This window comes from Protopterus annectens, chromosome 14.part0 (assembly GCF_019279795.1).
Source record: "Protopterus annectens isolate FY-2018-M chromosome 14.part0, PAN1.0, whole genome shotgun sequence".
Lineage (NCBI taxonomy): Eukaryota > Metazoa > Chordata > Ceratodontiformes > Protopteridae > Protopterus > Protopterus annectens.
The window spans coordinates 829,073,382-829,093,533 of NC_056748.1; the positions used below are offsets into that span (position 1 = coordinate 829,073,382).

Genomic DNA, 20,152 nt, shown 5'->3' on the forward strand with positions numbered 1-20,152 from the left:
TGGAAGTATCACAGGTGTTTACTTATGTAATGGTCTGTCTAAGAAGGGGGGAGAGATACTTGTAGGTCTGTAGGTTTCACTGCTGATCCTGGGAAGGTCATGTAAAAACTTATGTTTAGCAAGATGGTAGAGATTGTGAATGCTAATTCACTGGCTAATTATAGACAGGTTGGTTTCACACAGCAGAAGATTCAGTCCACTCTGGTTCATTTAATTTGACTGTGTCACCAGTGAAGTAGACTAGAAGAGCAATATGGATGTAATGTATTCAGTAAGGCCTCTAACACTGTACCTCACAAGAGTTAGAAGAAGAACTAATGTATCCAAATTGGTAGAGTTCATTCAACATAGCAGGTGATTGTAAGGATGGACAGTGACATGAGAAACATTAGTAAACAGTGAAGTCTGGTTCACTGTATGAAACAGTCCAATACGGTATATATTTGCATTAGATTGCACTTTGGGATGGGATAACAATATCATCTTATAAGCCGATGATGCAAAGACGGGTGTGGTTGGTAGTCATGGATGAAGTGTTGGTTTTGAAAGAAATGTGAGGTGTTTTTTATTGTGGGCAGATAGTTGACTTTCGGTGTTTAATGTGAAAAGTTATGCACTTTGGAGCAAGAAACCAACTGTAAACTTGTATGATGACCCTAACTAATGTGGACACAAAAAAATTTCATAGGTTCATTGGTGTATACAAGACTAATTACCAGTAGGGCCCTTATAAGCCTAGCCATTAAATTTAGACTATAATTTTACATATGACTGCAAGCTTAGCCAACAACCAGAGTTCAAAATCAAACTTTGTACCTTATATCTATTCAGTAAAAACCTTAACCATTTATGCTAGCCCCACTCACAGGGGATTAATAATCCCCCTTGTGTTTAATCATGCTATGTATTGTGGAAAAGCACTGGCATAAGTCATTTAAGTGCTGAGACGTATAATATGAGAGGTAGATTCCGAGATTCTACTTTCACTGTACAATGCACAGGTGAGGCCACATCTGGAGTCCTGTATACAGTTCTGGAGGCATTACAGACACACAAATTACACTGGTTGAAAGGATGGAGTACAGAGCCAACCAATGTGTACGTGAGAAGAGAAGAGAGAAAGTGGGTTATGTGATCCAGATACTCTGTATTGTTAGAAAGAAAATTAATGGGTGTAGTAGAAGAAGAAGTAGAAGAACAGGGCGGGATGAGTCACAGGTGTCATCTGGGAGAATGTTTAAAGTGTGACTTGAAATGCTGTTACTTAAAAATGAGGGCAGAAGGATCCTGGAGTGTATCACCTGTGGCAGTGGTACAACGTAAATCATTAGACAGAGGAAAGAATAGAGGAAGAAGAGTGCAAAGGGGCAGCTGGTATGTCCAATGGGTAGGTTGTTTCACTCTTGATAGTGTCTCAGACTGACTTTTTATCTGTTTCTTCATGTGTTCTTTTTTGCAGGGCTACATCTCTGTGGATGACTGGGTAAACTTGTAGTTGTTAATATGAGGAGAATAAAGAAAGAAAAAAGAAAGAAACGGAAGGAAAACTAGTGGAATAGGATACTGCTGCTTAAGGCAGGTGATATAAAAATAAAGAGGTCAATGTCACCAAATCAAATCGTAACATACCCAAACACCTAATCGTCGACACATTAACATTGAACTATGAAAACTACGAATGGCCATGTTAGCGAATTTTTTCCCAGGGGAAAAAATTGCTTGGCTGGTCAAAACCCAAACACACTGTCAAACCCTATGGAAAGTGGGGAGCTTTGCCCCCCCCCACACCCCCTTAACTTACTATACCAACTGCGAGATCGCTGTACAGTGGAGAAAAGGCCAAGTTCCTGACTACAGCCAAGTGATTTTTTTCCCCTGGGAAAAAATTTGCTGATGTGGCCGTTCGTAGTTTTCATAGTTTGATGTTACTGTGTCGATGATTAGGTGTTCAGGTATGTCACGTTTATATTTGCTGATATAGACCCAAATAAAGAAAGGGCAAAATAATAGGCATGAAAGTAAATGCTCAGGTTTGCTGTCAGCAAAATTGTATTACCATCAGTGACCCCCCCCCCCACCACACCAAATGATTTTAATTCCTTGCAGTACTGTGCAATGCTAGCACTCCATGCCTATTTCACTTTAGCACATTCTTCTAAGACTTCCATTGACATGGAGAGTTTTGCATTGTGATTTAAACTTTGTAAAGGTGGCTGATATTGCCAAAACCACAGCCAAAGGATTCTGTGTATAATACCCTGATTTCAAAATCTGTGCCCTGGTCATTGTTGGGACCTTCTAGTGTTGGGGTCACAAGTGGGGAATGGGGTGGAGAATTTCCTCTGTTACTGTTATACTTTTTTTTCAATTTCTATTTTTTGAGTCTGGACTCTGCTTATTGGTCCCACATTTGGGTCAGTTCTCCAGAATGCTGCTAATGTCTGCTTTTCCTGATAGGTATTTGCCCTGCTGAAGTATGTTGTGGACTTTAGATGATGTCTGCTCTAGCATTTCTTGATTGGGTACCCAGCACTCCTTATGCTGGCTGGTAGCTGTTGTTGGTCTCAAAGTGAGTTGTTACTCCCCTGACTCAATCTTTTGTCTACTAGCCCACCACTGACCACCATAGTCGCAAAGAGCAGCCTGGACAAAACTGAATGAGAAGCTGTGGTCAATGTTGCTACATTTCCTTGTAATGACACTTGTAGCTACAAATGTAAAATCTTACCGTAACAGAAAAAGGAAAAGAAAAAAGAAAGACAAAAAGCCTCCTTAAAGCAGGGAAGTGAAGTCCACTGAATAAAATGCTCCAGAATTAGCCTACTGCCTTGATGATGTAGTTCAGAGAGCATTCTATGGAAGTCTTGTAGACGGTGGAGTTTCAGTACTAATTTAATTAATGCTGTCAAAATAAAATGAGGTTAACAAAGTGAAAATATAAAAAATGGAACTCAAACCTTCACTGTATGGATATTGTTTTATTTATTTTACTTTGTTTACTGGAAATTCTGACTGGGCAATAACCATTTTCAGGGAAGGCTTGGGGAGAAAAGCTCCATTTTTTACATTGCATTATAATACGTTCCAGTTAAACACAGAGTAGTTACATTTCCATTTACATTTGTACACATTGTACACAAACAGTAGTTACATTTATACATTCTAAGGTTTTATTAAGGTGGAAGAGAAAGCCCACGTGTAACTTAGTGGATTGTGCAGGCGGCAGTTCTGTTTAAAAATTGTTTTGTCATTTCATTGCGTGGTTGAGTATATTCTATTCAAGGAGAGTATGGCATGGTGAATACAAAGTCTCAGAGTCTTGAGATGAGCATGTGCATGACTAGGATTGGTTAAGATGTTTAAGCAGTGGTTTAATACATGTTAAAACATGTATGATTGTCTATAGTATAATTTAAGAGACATAAGGGCATCCTGGTCTAGGTGGTTTCTCTTTAGAAGTTACTGAGTGAATCTCTTCTGATATGCTGGAAGCAAACAAAACATTAGATGCAGATCTGAAGTAATTTCACCAGAAAGGAGACATTTGTGTTCTTGCTATACACTCCAGTTTTTCCAGTTTTTGTGGGAGTCTTTTGCTATGCTTTTCAGCCCCCCTACACACACACACACACACACACACACACACACACACACACACACACACACACACACACACACACACCACACACGTTTATTCAGGGACCCCCCTTTATTTTATTTAAGTTCCACAGACAGTTTCTTCACCTCAAACTCCTCCTAACATTCCATATCCCTAGTGGGCCTGAAATAACGATGTCATAGCCACGTGTGTGCATCTTCAGTTTTTTTTCACTGTATATTGGCTGTGGCTGTGTGTGCATTGAAACTTTTTATTACATTAAAACAAATGAATCCATAAAAATGAAATATTCATCAAGATGTCTAGTGATGAGAAGTGCACTGAATACATGGAGCCAAAGTCTGACAAAGGCCTTCAAATATACTACAGAGCATCTAAATTCGAATAGGTTTTTGGGGGATTGTGGCTCCCAGTCCCTCAGTTTATTTCCATTTTATTTATTTTTTTTGTAGTAAATCTTCTGGCCTGCCTTGTAAGATATACATGTATTTATTACAAAGAGGTATAAGAAGCATTACAGTGCTACCTGCTGTTAAACAGCATTCTAGTAATCTCAAGTTTTATAGTTCAAAAAATAAACAGTAAAAACTCAGAAGATAAACTGAATATTGGTTTAAAGCCAAGGAGAATACACTTAACAGTTCAGAGTTGTAATGCCTTCTGCACATTTAGACCAGCTACTTCACAGACAGGGACTAAAGGTGGAGGTGTCTCTATTTACATAAAAAATAAATATACTTCAAGGCTGGTCAGACAGGACAATGCACTTGAGCTGCTCCATGTTCAAATAGCCATAGGCAAAATCCAATACCACTTCCTTGCAAGCTATAAGCCCCACTCTATGACCCAGGAAGCCCATACCATTCATTTAAACTTATTAGAAACACTAACTATCCAACCCAATACCATATTAATGGATGACTTTAATTACCCCACTATTAAAGGGAATCCTATACTACACCAAATGTATAGAGATTACTGGATTTTATAAACCCAAACTCCCTGGACCAGATAGTACATCAACCAGGAGTGCAACCATACTGGATCTGGTCCACATAATATGGGAGAGTGCTGCACACCCCCTACTGTAATACTATCCTGGTAAGGTCAGACGACAAAATGGTCTCCTTTGAAGTAAACATAAAACCTGGACTCCCAGCTAAACCTGGAATATTCAGGAACTACTCTAAGGCCATCCTCTTGCTATTAAATGATAACCTGGTTAAATTTCAAGCTCCCATAAACCCTGAGAACACTGATGACTTTGTAGAACTGTTCACAGAAACCCTGTACAAACATGTTAATAGCTGCATAGAGGCAGCCATACCCACCAGGAAGAAGTACAGAACTAACTCAAAAAACAAGCCAGCCTGGTGGAATCACAAAATCAATAGGCTGTATAACAGACGGAAGAAAATCATGGCAAAAATAAAGACGTGCAGCACCCAGCAGGATAAAGGCACTCTCATCAAACTAAACAAACAACTCAGAGGGCAAATAGTCTACCAAAGGCACATTTGAGGTAAGTTTGGCCTCCCAGGCCAAGGACAACCACAAAGCATTCTTTAGCTATGTCCACAATCTCAAAGGCAATACACAATTGTGTGCAGAGCTCATTGTAAGTGGAGCCACCTATAATGGGCCAGAAGATATAGCAAACCTCCTGGCTGATAAATTCAGCTCCAACTTTACCCCTGTCTCCCCCTCAACCTTCCCTCAGGAAATACCATCAAATAGAACTCCCCCTACTATCACTAGGAAACAGGTCCTTCATGCTGTCTCTAAGACCAAGAACTTTGCATCAATGGTCCCAGACAGTATCCGAGGATGCCTTCTAAATAGCTTGAAACATGACATATCAGGGCCTCTGGGATTACTATTTAACTGTAGCCCTCAAACAAGCTTCATGCCTCATGAATGGAGAACAGCAACAATCATCCCTCTGCACAAAAGTGGGCCATCTACAGACCCTGGAAACTACAGACCCATAAGTCTAACTAGTTTTATATGTAAAGCCATGGAAAGAATTTGCATGGAAAGGATCAGTAGCTCTATAGTAAACCTCCAGACACTAGATCTAACCCAGTTTAGTTTCATAATGGGCAGCTCATGCCTACTCAACCTGGTGGACTTCTTTGAGAAGGTAACTAAAGCAATGGATGAGGGAAAATGGTTCACACTGCCTACCTTGACCTGGTCAAGGCATTTGACACACTACCCCACTCAGACTTTGTTAACAAACTCAAGAGGTTAGGTACAAATTCATATGTCACCTGGTGGATAGCCAACTGGCTCACAGGACTCAGGAAGTTAGGACTGGGAAGTCCATCTCTAGAAAGAGGCCAGTCACAAATGGAATCTTTCTGGGATCATTCCTTGGACCGCTCCTTTTTGGCATTTACTTCTCAGAAGTCAAGGCCAGTGTCAGTGATCTCTGGTTGACTAAATTTGCAGATGATTGCAAATTAGGAGCTGCCATCGAATCCCACACTGACACAAATGTTCTCCAGGAGGGGCTGACACAGACAAATTACTGGTGTCAGAGCCATGGGCTAAAACTAAATGCCACGAAATGCATAATAGTATCCTTTGGGAAGTCATCCATCACTGGAAACTATCTTATTGACAACACACCCTTTAGAGTTACCTAGTAGTCTCTCTCTTCCATGCCTGGATTTCCATACACACCCCGATATTCTATGCCTCTCTGAAACCTAGCTTAAGCCTCATATATCCACTACTGAAATACTTCCACTAGGCTTTAACATCCTCCAGCATGACTGCCCTAAAAAAGGTGAAGGTGTTGGTATTCTCTACTCTAATCACCTCACCCTTTCTCCTCTCTCAAGTACCACCTCAGACTTTCACCCAGCAGAAATTCTCATTGCTGATTATCATATAAACACACACAAGAACCTTGCCATAGTCTCCATCTACATCCTCCCAGGCAATAACATTCCTATCCTGGAAAACTCTCTCTCTCAGATCTCTCAAAACATCTCTCACAAAACCATCATCATTGGTGATGTCAATATTGATTGGAATGCATTTGATAGCTGACTCTCCAAACACTTTTATTAACCTCTTTGGATTCTCTCAGCTAATCTCAAATCCAACTTGTTTCAACAAACACAGCAACTCTGGCCACCCTCTCGACTGGGTCCTCACCTTCAACCCTAATCTTTGTCATAACCCCTCTACCCTGCTTGATGCCCTTAGTGACCCACCTCAGTTCTTAGACATTCTCCCTAGCTCATTAAACCCCACCTTTATAAAGACTGTCGAAAACTCTCCAGCTTTAACCCAGATACTTTCAACCATCTACTCTCCTCAATCAACTGGACCTTCCTCTACCATCTCCCACTAGAGGAAGCTGTCCTATCCTTTAATAACATCTTTCTAAACACACTTAACTCCATGGCCCCCATCAGGAAGGTAAGGATCAAAACTCACTTTGCCCTCTGGCTATCACAAGCCACTCAAACAATCATGAATCAGACAGCTAGAGCATGGAAAAAAATGGAAGCAATCCAAATCCTCCACTGATCTTCAAACTTGTAGAGAGCTCCGAAACGTAGTCAGAAAAAGGTTATCTTTGATAAACAAACCTTTTTTCCATAAACCACTTGGAAATCCACACTCCAACCCCCAAAATTCTGGCAATCTGTTAACAAACCGGATGCCCATCTCCCCCCAACCCCTGCCCTGATATCTCTCCTATAGGCACTGCTACTTTTTTCAATAAGTTCTTCATTGACTCCATCTGCAACCTGACCAGAAACGACAATATTTGTGACCCCACACCCGCTATTTCCTCCCACTCTACTATCTTTTCACTTAAGCCTGTCTCCATAACTTATATAAAGTCCTTTCTATCTAAACTTAAGACTTGTTCTCCATCAGTGGATAACTTACCCCCTCAATTCCTAAAAATAGCTGTTAATTCTATTGCTTTACCATCTCCATATTAATTAATCGATCCATTCATGAAAACACTGTGCCTAATATCTGGAAAAAATTCTATGTCATAACCCTTTATAAAGGTGGTAACAGAATTGAACCCTCTAATTTCAGACCTATTGCCATTCTGTCACCCTGTCTAAAATATTGGAAAAATTTACCCACAAACAGCACCTTGATTATTTCCTCCAAGAAAAACTTCTTACCCCCTCTCAGCATGGCTTCCTCCCAAATAAACAGCACTGCCATTGCTCTTATTTCCTTCATAAGTGCCATTGCACTATCCCGTGCCAACAATAAGCTAGTTTCCTGCCTGTTTCTCGATTTATCCAAAGCCTTCAACACTGTTTCACATAAACTACTACTTTCCAAACTAGCCTCTCTACACCTGTCTAACTCTTCTTTATTCTGGTTCTCTAGCTACCTCTCAAACAGATTGCAGTCTGTTAAATAGCAATCTAGTTTCTTTCCCTTCCTTCCTGTCCAAACTGGGGTTCCCCAAGGCTCCATCCCTGGACCCCTACTTTTCAATATCTTTATTAATGACCTTCACTCATCCTGTCAACTCTTTACCATTATTCAATATGCAGATGATTCCGCAATAATTTCCTGTTCTGACAACATTACTCACCTTCATACTCTCACCCAACAATTCCCTTCACTCAATTAAAAGATGGCTTAATTCTAACCAGCTAGTACTGAATCCTAAGAAGACTAAACTTCTCTTATTTCTCCCTACTACCCTCCAACATCACAAGACTACCTTCTCTGTCTCCTCACTCAACAACACTACTATCACTAGTGAACCTCACACCAAATTCCTTGGAATCACTATCGACGACCACCTAAAGTTCCAGACCTCCATACTCAGCAATGCATAAAAAAGTCTTATCAAAAACTTGGTCTCCTATACAGACATAGAAAATATGTAACTCAGTCCTCCAGACTCTCCCTTGCCCAAGCCTTCCTACTCCCCACATTACTCTATGCAGCCCCCATACTTACAAGTATTCAGTCTAATCTCCTGAATAAACCAGAACTTATCTATAACAAAATTGCTAGATTTTCTACGAATCTACCCTATCACACCCATCACTGTATAGGCCTAAAAAACATGCAGTAGCTTGAATTTCAATACCAAATTCTATTACCCCAGCTTCTTACAGCTCACTCAATCCTACATGATCCATCTTTCTGCCCCTCTCTCTATTCTCTTATCCAGCCTTATACTTCCATCTGTGATCTCCATAGTTCTCAACAAAACCTATTACAAGTTTATAAGCCTAATAAATATCTGGCAAACAGCTACTCCATCTCAAATGCCTGGAACAGACTACCACTGCATGTCAGATCTATCACTAATTTTAGCTCCTTCAAAATAGCACTTAAACATACCTCCAACAAGTCATGGTTATGTCCGTGCAGTGACCCAACATCAATTCTTTTTCTACTTGTCATGCATTCTGTCTACTACTCGCCCTCGCATAACTGCAACATCTATAAAATCTAATTAGACTATAATAATGCAAACTGTTGTCAAACCTGCTTCTACTGTCTTACTCTTTTGAATGCCTCCTACGTAGGTGCTTATTTCCCCTACCTAATGCCAGTGACTTTTTTTCTTCCTCTTGCTACTTTTATCCAACCACTCACTGCACCTCCCTTCCTTGCTGGCCTACTAATGTTATCATCACAATACTTTCTTCTTGACTTTTTACTTCCTGCAGCTACTTTTTATCCAACCTCTCACTGTATCTATCTTCCTTGTTGACTTACTACTCCTATTATCATAGTATTTTCTTCCTGCACTATTATACGCCTTATTTAGGCAGCTCTCCATCTGTCGTACCATTGGCTAAAATGTATTATGCACAACACATTTTGTTATTTGTCTAATTATTTACTCGTCTCTTCTAGAAAAAAAAATAAAAATAAAAAATAGAATTCCTCGGTATTCTCATGTATATATTTTTGATTATCCTGTTAGTAACTTTATAAATGTTACTTTTTTAATCATATTAAGCCGCGGTGGTGCAGAGGTAGCGTTGTTGCCTCACAGCAAGAGGTTCTCCCGTTCGATTCTCAGCTGGAGCGCTTTCTATTTGGAGTCTGCATGTTCTCCCCGCAGTCGAGTGGCATTCAAAAGACATGCGTAGAATGGGCATGCCTTCGTTGAAGGTTGGGCATCGAGCTGGCACCTCGGCACCCGTAAAAAAAAATCTACTGCCAATCATTAGCGGACTGGAGTTCTGCTGTGGTGACCCCTAACCAGGAAAAGCCAAAAGAAAAAGAACTTTTTTAATCATATTAAGGAATCTTATAACTGTTATCTATTACTGTTTACTATCTGTTGTTTTGTTGTGGAGCTTTCCTCCTCAGTTCTCCGCTGAAAAGGAGTCTCTACCCAGTCAGACCAGCCCAGTTAACAAATGTCAATTAAATAAATAAAAATAAAAGTAGTTAGGGAATTAGGGACACACATAGATAGTATTCTAGCCTTTGATCATCACTTGCCTACAGTAGTGAGTAAATCATTCTGTGTTGCAAAACTTATAAACAAAGGTTGTTGTTTTTGTCTTTCGGCTTTCCTGGTTAGGTGTTGACACAGCGGAACTCCGGTCCGCTAATGATTGGCAGTAGATTTTCCCAGTACCGAGTTGCCAGCTCAACGCCCAACCTTCAACGAAGGCACGCCCATTCACGCATGTCTTTCGGAACGCCACTCGACCCGCGGGCAGAACATGTAGACTCCACACAGAAGGCACTCCCCGCACACTAGCTGAGAATCGAATGGGAGAACCTCTTGCTGTGAGGCAACAACGCTGCCGCTGCACCACCACAGAATGTAATAAACAAAGGTTTGACATCTAAATCCAAAGAAGTCATTGTTCCACTATATTCGGCATTCATCAGACCTGTCATTGAGTACAGTGCCTCCTTTGGTATGTACCTAACTAGGCATATCCAACAATTGGAACATCCACAGAGGTTCCTCACTAAAAGAATACAGGGCGTAAGTAAAATGTCCTCTGTAGACCACCTCAAGGCCCTTTCCTTGTATTCTGTTTCCTACAGGCTTTTGAGGGGAGATCTATATCTGGCATACAGAGCATTGTAAGACCCGACACTGATGGACCTCCTGCTTATCCACAAAACAAACAGCACCAAAATTACCCATTCTAAAGACTTCAAACTTACCTGTGATATAAATACCTGCTGGAGAGACAGGTATGTATCCTAGAGACTACCACATCTATGGAACAGGCTCCCCATCAATGTGAAGCAGAGTCCCTCCCTAACCCAATTCAAGTGCATCTTGGACAATTGGATGAGGAAATGGAAATTCATCCATGGTTTGCCACCTATGTCTCTAATGGACACAGGCAACCTGTAAATAGGTCATCTCCCAGATCCCTGCTTGTAGATGTTTCATCTCCCAAACCCCTGCTTACACTTATCAAGGGTATCAGAACTTGTCAGAGATTTGGGATGCATGGCTAGGCTTAAAAAGGCCCTTGTGGTCGTTAGCCTAGTAAACACCTATGAACCTATATATTGAAGTGGTACACTAACACCAAAGTTGTAAGGGCGCTTTTGTAAACATACATTGCATTATAGTGTACTTCCACGAGGTGGGGTGGGACTGATGAGCTAGGCAAGGAGTAGGGCTGGCTGTATCACCCTGGGAGCCTGACACCCTTTCTGCAGCTCTACATTGATATCTGTACTGCTTTGGGCTGTGCACTGAATATTTCTTAGCACACTGAGTACTGCCTTCGAGTTTACTTTTTTTCATGTAACAGAAACATATTTTTTGACCTCCCTTATCTTAGGAATTTTACACTAAAAGCACTTATTCGTGAATAAATAAACTCTGTGACCTCTGAATACTGAAGCCTGTGTACCAGCTACTAATACATTAAGTTCTGTGGGACTAACACTTTTTCATTATGTTGATTCTAGATGGCTCTTATTTGTATCCAGGTCACGTTTACTAATGTATTATTAAAAGTGTTCATGCAGTATTGGAAGGTCCACATATTGCAGATGTGATAAATAATTTGGCTTTTCGTTTTGTTTTGTTAGAGTTTCATCTATTAATAATGCAAATATTGTTTTACTTTTTGCAGGTAGTCAACGAGCAATATTTAAGCAAGCCATGAGACATTGGGAAAAATATACATGTGTCACATTTGTGGAAAGAACTGACGAAGAAAGTTACATTGTTTTTACTTATAGACCATGTGGGTAGGTATATTCTAAAGCTAGAGTAACAGCTATATTTTGTTTACAAAATATACATTTTGTTGTATAAATGCTGCTTCTGCATTGTTCTTGGAAGAGTGTTGATTGTCTTAGAAGGACTCCAGAAAGTTAGGCGACCAGCCTCTGCCCATCTGTTCATACCAGCTAGTGGAGAGAACTACAAATGCTAAGTTCACTTTTTGCTACTGCATTTGTGCACTTTGACTGTATTTTCTACCAACTGCTTCTTTTACCTATTTAACTCATTTACTCCAATGGAGCTCAGGAAGTTTGCAATGTAACCTCTAGAGGGCGAAGACTAAGCCTTTTGATAGGATCAATTATTTTTATTTTTATTTAACATTTGTTTACCAGGAAAGTTCGACTTGGAACGAAGACAATTTTCAGTGGAGTCCTGGGAGAAATGCTCCAGATCAATTATGTCCTCACATTTCAAAAAATATTCATATCTCTGCAACCATAGGGGCTATTAAAGAAGTATAACTGGTAAACTCTTCAACAAGAACTATTTTTATAGTGGTAGTATTCTTTAGGTTCTAGGTCTTAAACCCAATTTTATAAGTTCCAGTAAGCATAGTATCTGTTATGTTTGTAATATTTTGTAAATGACTTGCAATATCTCAACAACCACTAAAGTTGCACACATAATGTCAGCAACATTTTATTCATCCAGCTGAGAACTTTCATATGAGGCTAAGGAGTTCTGTCTGTGTCACTCGGTTGTTGAGATATTTAGAAATGTGAAAACTATATTTACAGAAATCCATATCATAAAAACAACAGTTATATCTAATTACTTGCACTAGACAGAGGTCAAATGGTAATGCAGCTGAGTTTGCCATTGTGTAAGCTTTAAGATGAAATATTTTTAAACCGTGCACGTAGTATGGTTTTGGAATTATTGATGCAAATATGAACAAGTAATACCTGAAGCCTAGAGGCATCAGTAGGAGTTAACTACAGATGCACCTGGAGGCATCACTCAGATATAATGAGTTACATAAAAGATCTGTTCTGCTGTGCTGCTTTTTACACTGTTGCTTATTTAATTTAAGGAAAAAAGTATTTCAGTTTTTTTTATTCTATTTTCCATTGCATTTCTGTTATAGATTGTATTCAGACTGGCTGAATTCACTTCTGTTTGGGATTGAGCACTAAAAATCAGGACATCTTTTCTTGTAGAAGACCCTTCTTTGCCCTTGTGGCAGGAGAAGTACAGTAGGACTATCTAATTAAAGGTTTACTGGTTCAGGGCTCAGTTTGAGCTTTTTCCTTGGTTCAGGGCTCAGTTTGAGCTTTTTCATTGGTTTCTTTGCATTAGCTGCTTGTTTGCGGGTGTAGTGCATCGATGTGTAGGGGTGGGTACCATTGGTGGTTATAGACTCAAACTTCTTCCTTGTTAAATTTCCCTTAGCCCAGTGTTAGTGCTCCTTCGGAGGTTCCTTGTGGTCCTGCTCCACTGTCAGGTGGAATGTTAGGTCCAGCCTCTGAGGTACAATCACAAGTCCCACCCACTAGCCCCTCCTTATTTAGACCTCTTCTCCTGTCCATCTTCCTTACCTGGTCCTTCCTGTCCTCTTCCTGTTCTGACCACATTGATTTACCTTGCACTATAGACAGACAATTTCCCACAGTTTCTTCAGCCAGCTTGTTCGACATGGGCATCCTGAGGCAGTGTCGCAATTGCCTCATGTATACTGACAACATTGTTATTCCAGTTCACACAAATTCAGTATGTGAGAGATGCATCTATATTAAGAACCTCGAATTCATGTGCTCTGGCACACCAGTCATTACATCGGACACTGAGCAGGTTGTCAGCACACACACCTTACCTCCTTCACCACCCAAACCAACAACTCGCATACCTACCTACATTTCAGGAGGTCCTTATCAGAGTCCTAACTAAACATCAGAGACCTCCCAAACACAAGCTCACTTCACATAATACATCCACTGCGAAACACAGTACACATAATAGCTCGGGTCTACTTCATTTGCCCAAACTTCCAATTGCCCGACACCCATTTGCCCAACCCCATTTGACTGAAATTTCATTTGACCGACAATTCATTTGACCGACAAGTAGTATTCGCAAGAAAATGGGATATGCCCCCTTCCCCACTGTAGTGCGACCCTGGAGTTAGAATATATAGTTAGGAGGGGGTGTGGGGGGCACAGACCCCCACAATGGGGGGTGTGGGGGGCAAAGCCCCCCAGTTACTTTTGTTTTACCAAGCAATATTAAAGCAAAACTAAACAATATAATATGAAATTAAGTGGGGGACTTCACCCCCCCACCCCCCCTAACTATATATTCTAACTCCAGGATTGCACTACAGTGGGGAAGGGGGCATATCCCATTTTCTTGCCAATACTACTTGTCGGTTAAATGAAGTGTCAGTCAAATGAAATTTCGGTCATTTGGTCTCGGGCAAATGGGTTCCGGGCAAATGGAAGTTTGGGCAAATGAAGTAGACCCAATAGCTCACACACCAGTGTCTCACCAGGCAAGCCCCTAAAGCAAAACACAAAACCAAACATTTTAGTCATAGGTGAGTCCATTTTGAGACACACAGATGCCCACTTACCAGGTTGGATAAGGAAAAGATCACAATCAGCTGATTGTCAGGTACCAGGATCCATTACATCGCATACACACTCAAGTCTCTCAACAGCAGGTACTGTTATGACTTAGTCATAGTCTATGTTGGTGTGAATGACTTGAGACGTACCTCACTGGACTATATGAAAAGAGACATGATTGAGCTCTCTGATTGTGTGTCCCAGGCAGCTATGTTTCTAGCCTTAAGCAGCATTTTACCTTTACCTAGTATGATGCTTCATTACAAATAAGAAGTGATTGACTTCAATAATTGGCTTAGTTTCTGGTGTCATTCTAAGGGGATCCAGTTTCTGTCAGCCTGGGATGACATGTTCGACAGACCTCGCTGCTTTTCCAGAGAGAGATGGTCTTCATCTGTCACATCTGGGATTTCGGTTACTGGCGAAGGCTCTTGCCACCCCCATTAAGCCTTTTTTTAGGCTGCATCTCAAAGAAAAAACTCCCAATGTAATAAGACCATCTAAAAACAAACTCAAGGTTATGCTGCTCAACTCTAGGAGTCTAAATGTGAAACCGCATTCACAGGAAGCAGTCCTTACTCTGAAAGATGCTGATATCTGTGCAGTCATGCAGACCTGGTTTAAGGCTGTGGAAAGCATCCCAGCCTTACCAGGTTACAATTCCTTACACATGTTCAAACTTCAAACTGAAGGTGTGAGAATTAAGGGAGTTAGTGTATCAATATTCCTAAAAGACAAATACATCTCAAGACTGGTTAAACAGAGCAACTGCCATGAATTACTCCAGGTGCATTTAACTGTTCGTAAGACCCCTCTTCAAATCATTCCCAGCTATAGGACTCCTCCATGAGTCAGGACACCGAATCAGCCTACCTGGATCTACTTGAATCGATCAAGATACAACCAAACACCCTAGTTTTGGGTGACTTCAATTACCTATTCATTGACTAGGTTAATTATACATGTATTAACACTCTCACCCATAGGTTCCTGGACATCGTTAACTCCAATGCCCTCGACCAGCTGGTTGACACCTCCACAAGGGTGAAACATTCTGGATCTGATGCTCACCAACATGGAGGATCGTTGTACTATCCCAAGTGTGCTGCCCTTCCTGGTGAGGTCTGACCACAAATCAGTCTCACCGGAGGTTACAATGACACCAGACCCCCCTCAGCAGCAACTAGACTGATAAACATCACAAGGCCAATTATGACCTCTTACGTGATGGCATAAACAGCTTCATACCCGCTCCCCTCACTGATGGAGAGGTTATCTGTGCTGGGATATACACTAATGCTTTATATGAGTGTCTATACAATTGTATTAACTCTGTCATACCAGATAGGACCAAAGCAATATCCTTAAGGAAGAACAAACCTGCATTATGGACATCAACCATTAACAGGCTGTACAATAAAAGGAAGAAATTGCTCTTAAGAATAGGATGTTACTGTCTCAAACCTGGAAGCACTCCCTCCTCAACTTAAATAGGCATCTTGTAAAATCCTCTAAAGCTACTTATGAATCCAAATTAGCATCCCTAGCTAAGGAAAACCATAAGGCGTTCTTTAACTACATTTGAAACCTCAAAGGAAAAAAACAGATTTGCACAGAACTTGTAGTTAATGATACTACATATACAGAACCGGTGGATATTGCCAACCTGCTGGCTGACAGGTTCAATGCAAACTTCACTCCCCTGTCCCTACCTCAGATAACACAAAGCATCCCTACCACCTGTCCCCCACCCATTATCTCCAAGGAACAAGTCTTAAATACTCTCTCCAAGGCAGGGCTTAAATGAGCTATGTAATGTTTAACTGAAAATGGATAGATTATAAGTGGTATATAATGTTTGCAATTGGGAGTGTGTCAGTATGGTTTGTGATGTAAAATGCTTGCAACTATGATTGTTGGTGTGGTTTGTTTTCATTTATATAAATGTATGACTGCTTGTGTCATAAGTGATAGTTTAATAAAGATGTTTCTTGTTTAAAAAAAGGGTCAGGAATTGAATAATCTATGTAATTTTCCTTAGGTTATATGACGTATAGCAATATACGTGAAGAATAATTTTGTTAATTTGAACTTATTAATGCAGTTTGATTACTTTTATATAAATGTAAATGCGCCTATGTCACAAGTGATAATTCAATAAAGGTGTTTAAAAAATAAAAACACAGCCTCAATGGGACCAGACAACACCCCAGGGTGCGTTCTCAATGGATTAAAACAGGAATTAGCAATACCACTGGGTACCTTGTTCAACCACAGCATTAGCACGGGTTTCATCCCTGCTGAATGGAGAACAGATAATGTCATCCCTTTGCATAAAGGGGTGCATCCACAGACCCCAGGAGCTATAGACCCATAAGCCTAACCAGCCTTATTTGCAAGACCATCATCATGGACCTTATCAACAAAGACATAGATAATCTACAAACACTCGACCCTACCCTATTTGGCTTCATCAAAGGGAGCTCATGCCTGTTAAACTTGGTGGACTTTAGTCACCAAAGCCCTTGACAAAGGTAAAACTATGCATGTGGCCTACCTGGACTTAGCCAAGGCCTTTGACACCATCCCGTACTCAGACATTATTGATAAAAACACCCAGCTGAGTATCAACCCATATATTGTCAGGTGGGTTGCAAACTGACTCACCAATAGAACACATACAGACAAAATAGGAGATTCTACCTCCCCCAGAAGACCAGTAACCAGTGGTGTACCACTGGGGTCTGTCCTGGGGGGCCCCTGCTGCTCAGAATATACTTCACCAAAGTAAAGTAAAAAAACTAAAGGTCTGTGGCTGACAAAGTTTGCCGATGACTGCAAGCTAGGAGTGGTCATTCAATCCCCTAAATATGTTAGTGTCCCACAAAAAGGACTTATACTGACTAATAATTGGTGCCAAAGTCATGGACTTGCACTCAGTGCAAAAAAATGCATTATCATCCCCTTCAGCAAGGGTATTATTCCTGTAAACTACTCCATAAATTGCAATACATTAAGCACACAACCACTGGTGGGAGACCTGGGCACACAGGTTGATAGCAACCTTACCTTTGATCACCATGTCTCCACAGTAGTAAGAAGGGCATTCTATATTGCTCATCTCATAAGCAAGGGCTTTGCCTCTAGAAAAAAGAAGGTTATGACCCCCCTGTACTCTTCCCTCATCAGGCCAGTAATAGAGTATAATGCTCTCTTTGATATGCATCTCTCTAAGCACCTGCAGCATTTGGAGAGACCGCAAGGGTTTCTTAGAAAGAAAATTCAAAGTCTCCAGCACACGTCATATGCAAGCAGCCTTAAATTACTGTCTCTTTACTGTATGTTGTACAGACTTCTCAGATGTGACCTGTGCCTTGCATATAAGGCAATATCCGACCCTGCCTAAATGAAATGGTACGTGTCACATGCTCAAGGGACCTTAACTTGGTATGTGACATCAGTAGAACTTGCTATAGGGACAGATTTATCTCGCAGAGGTTACCTCATCTCTGGAACAGACATCCAATCCATGTTAAGCAGAGCCCCTAGCTGACCCTATTTAAGCTTAATTTGCACGATTGGATTAGAAACTGTAAATTCACCCCAGGGTTCCACCTGTGTCCCTCATAGGTGTTGATTTAGTGTTTACCCATAACAGACACTCTTGGGAACTAGGGTTAACTTGGCTAGGCTTGTAAAGACCGACCCTAGAAACATTAGCCTAGTAACCTCATATGATCCTATGAAATTATCCAAGGCCCTTTAGCCGGAGTATCTGATAAGCAAAAATATGTCAGAAATAAAATCTGCACATTTATTTCATACATAACAACTGCTAACATAATACTGTTTTAGTTTTGTGTCTGTCCTGTTTTGAGGAGTTCAGAATTTAAAATGCTTTCTGATGATTATCAACACTTACTATTTATTTTAAGTGTCTTAACACCTTTACTGAATTATTACATAAGACATAATCAAACATCCATCCATATTAAAGAAAACAAACCATGTTAACATGATCACAGTTACAAACATTATGCATCACATAAATTCTTTTATACAATTATCATCAATCCAACTTTAATTAAAATTGCTCAGTTCCAGCCTTCCCTTTAATTTCACTCCATCTCCAAGAGATTATTCTGCATGTATTGTTTCCACAGTCTCCATTTTTTCCATGTAATTTGCTCCTACCCTTTTCTAAAGATCCCACTTCCAGTTCTTTTATCTTTGTTCCAATATTCCATACTGCAAATACAGTTGGTTTAGACTTTGAGTTCTATTTTCTAGAATTTGCTTTTTTTAGCAGCCACCAGAATTAAACGTAACAAGGCCTTACTACTTCTAGGCAATTGATATCCTGTATCACAGCTAAAAAAAATGATTTCCTTAATTACAACCATTTGTTAACCCAATATTTCTGACAGAGTACTCTGTATGGAATTTTTACAGTCTAACAACTCATTACACTACCAAAACATATGTTCCCAGTTAGCTTTTTCTTCTGCATCACACCTTTTAACATTTGCCATCTACCTGAGGAAACAAATGGAGCCTGCTTGGGCTATAAAAATACCTATACAAATACTTTAAAGCAAAAAATCCAAAATCTTCTAGACTTTGTTGCATATTTGGGAGCCATACATATGTCCTCCCACTGTTTCCTTGTGAATTGCTTATCAACTCTCTCTTCCCACACTTTTTTTCTAATATCCTCAGATCGATTCCTGTAGCTATTGTGTAATATTTTATGTGCCCTACTAATTATCCTTTTTAATAGCAGCCTCTGTTCTAGATTCAACTAAAATCTCTACCAGAGCAGATCTTTCACTTAGGACCCCCTATTCCTTTCTCTTTGCCTGTACATTGATATCAGTCCCTGATAGAGGAAGCAATCTCTAACCTGTAGTGTCTTAAAATCATAACAAGTTACTGGGCAACTGGCCCAGAGACCCTTATAAGCCTGGCCAATAAATTAACCCATGTTCTCACAAGTCAGCACCTGATGCCTCTGTCCAGCAGGGGCACAGGTGGAATGCCAGGGATTTATCTTCTATTTCCCATCCAGTCATTCAGGTTCCTCTTAAAGAGGAATGATGAAGTACTCTGCTTGATGTGGAGAGGGAGTCTATTCCGCAGATGGGGCAGTCTCTGGGAGACAAATCTGTCCCGTCAGCAAGTCCTATTAATGTCACAGACCATGTTGAGGTTTTGTGCATGTGTCATGTGAGTGGAGTTTGGCTTGCTGATATGCAGCAATTTCATCAAGGTGTGGTCAATGATTGCTCCGTATGTCAGACATAGATTACCTCTGAGGAGTCTGTATGAGATGAAGTAGAGGGAGAGGGCTTTTAGCCTATCCGTGTAAGATAGATTTTTGAAACCCTGGATTCTTCTGGTCAGGAACCTATGTGGTCTCTCCAGCTGTTGCATGTGCTTTGTGAGGTACATGCCGAATGGGGCGCTATACTCGATGGTGGGCCTGATAATGGAGGAATACAGAGAAGTTATGACTTCCTTGTTCCTGGAAGAAATACTCTTACTAATGAGGTGATCCATGTAGAAAACTCTCTGTACAATGGAGGCAACATGGTGGTCAAAAGTTAGATTGCTGTCAACTTGGGTGCCCAGGTCCCTCACAACTGATTGCATGCTTAGGACATTGTTATTAATGTGATAATTTGTGGAGACATCACTCTCCCCAAAGGGGATGATGATGCA

At 40.5% G+C, this 20,152-nt stretch overlaps 1 protein-coding gene across 1 annotated transcript in view; it reads left to right on the forward strand.

Annotated features, from left to right (window-relative positions):
• The window catches only part of TLL2 (tolloid like 2), a 2,712,623-nt gene that overhangs the window by 1,553,036 nt on the left and 1,139,435 nt on the right, over window positions 1-20,152 (forward strand). Inside the window, exon 5 of the mRNA XM_044056577.1 lies at window positions 11,710-11,827. Within this exon, the coding sequence (XP_043912512.1) occupies window positions 11,710-11,827 (118 nt within the window). The remainder of the gene's footprint in view (window positions 1-11,709; window positions 11,828-20,152) is intronic.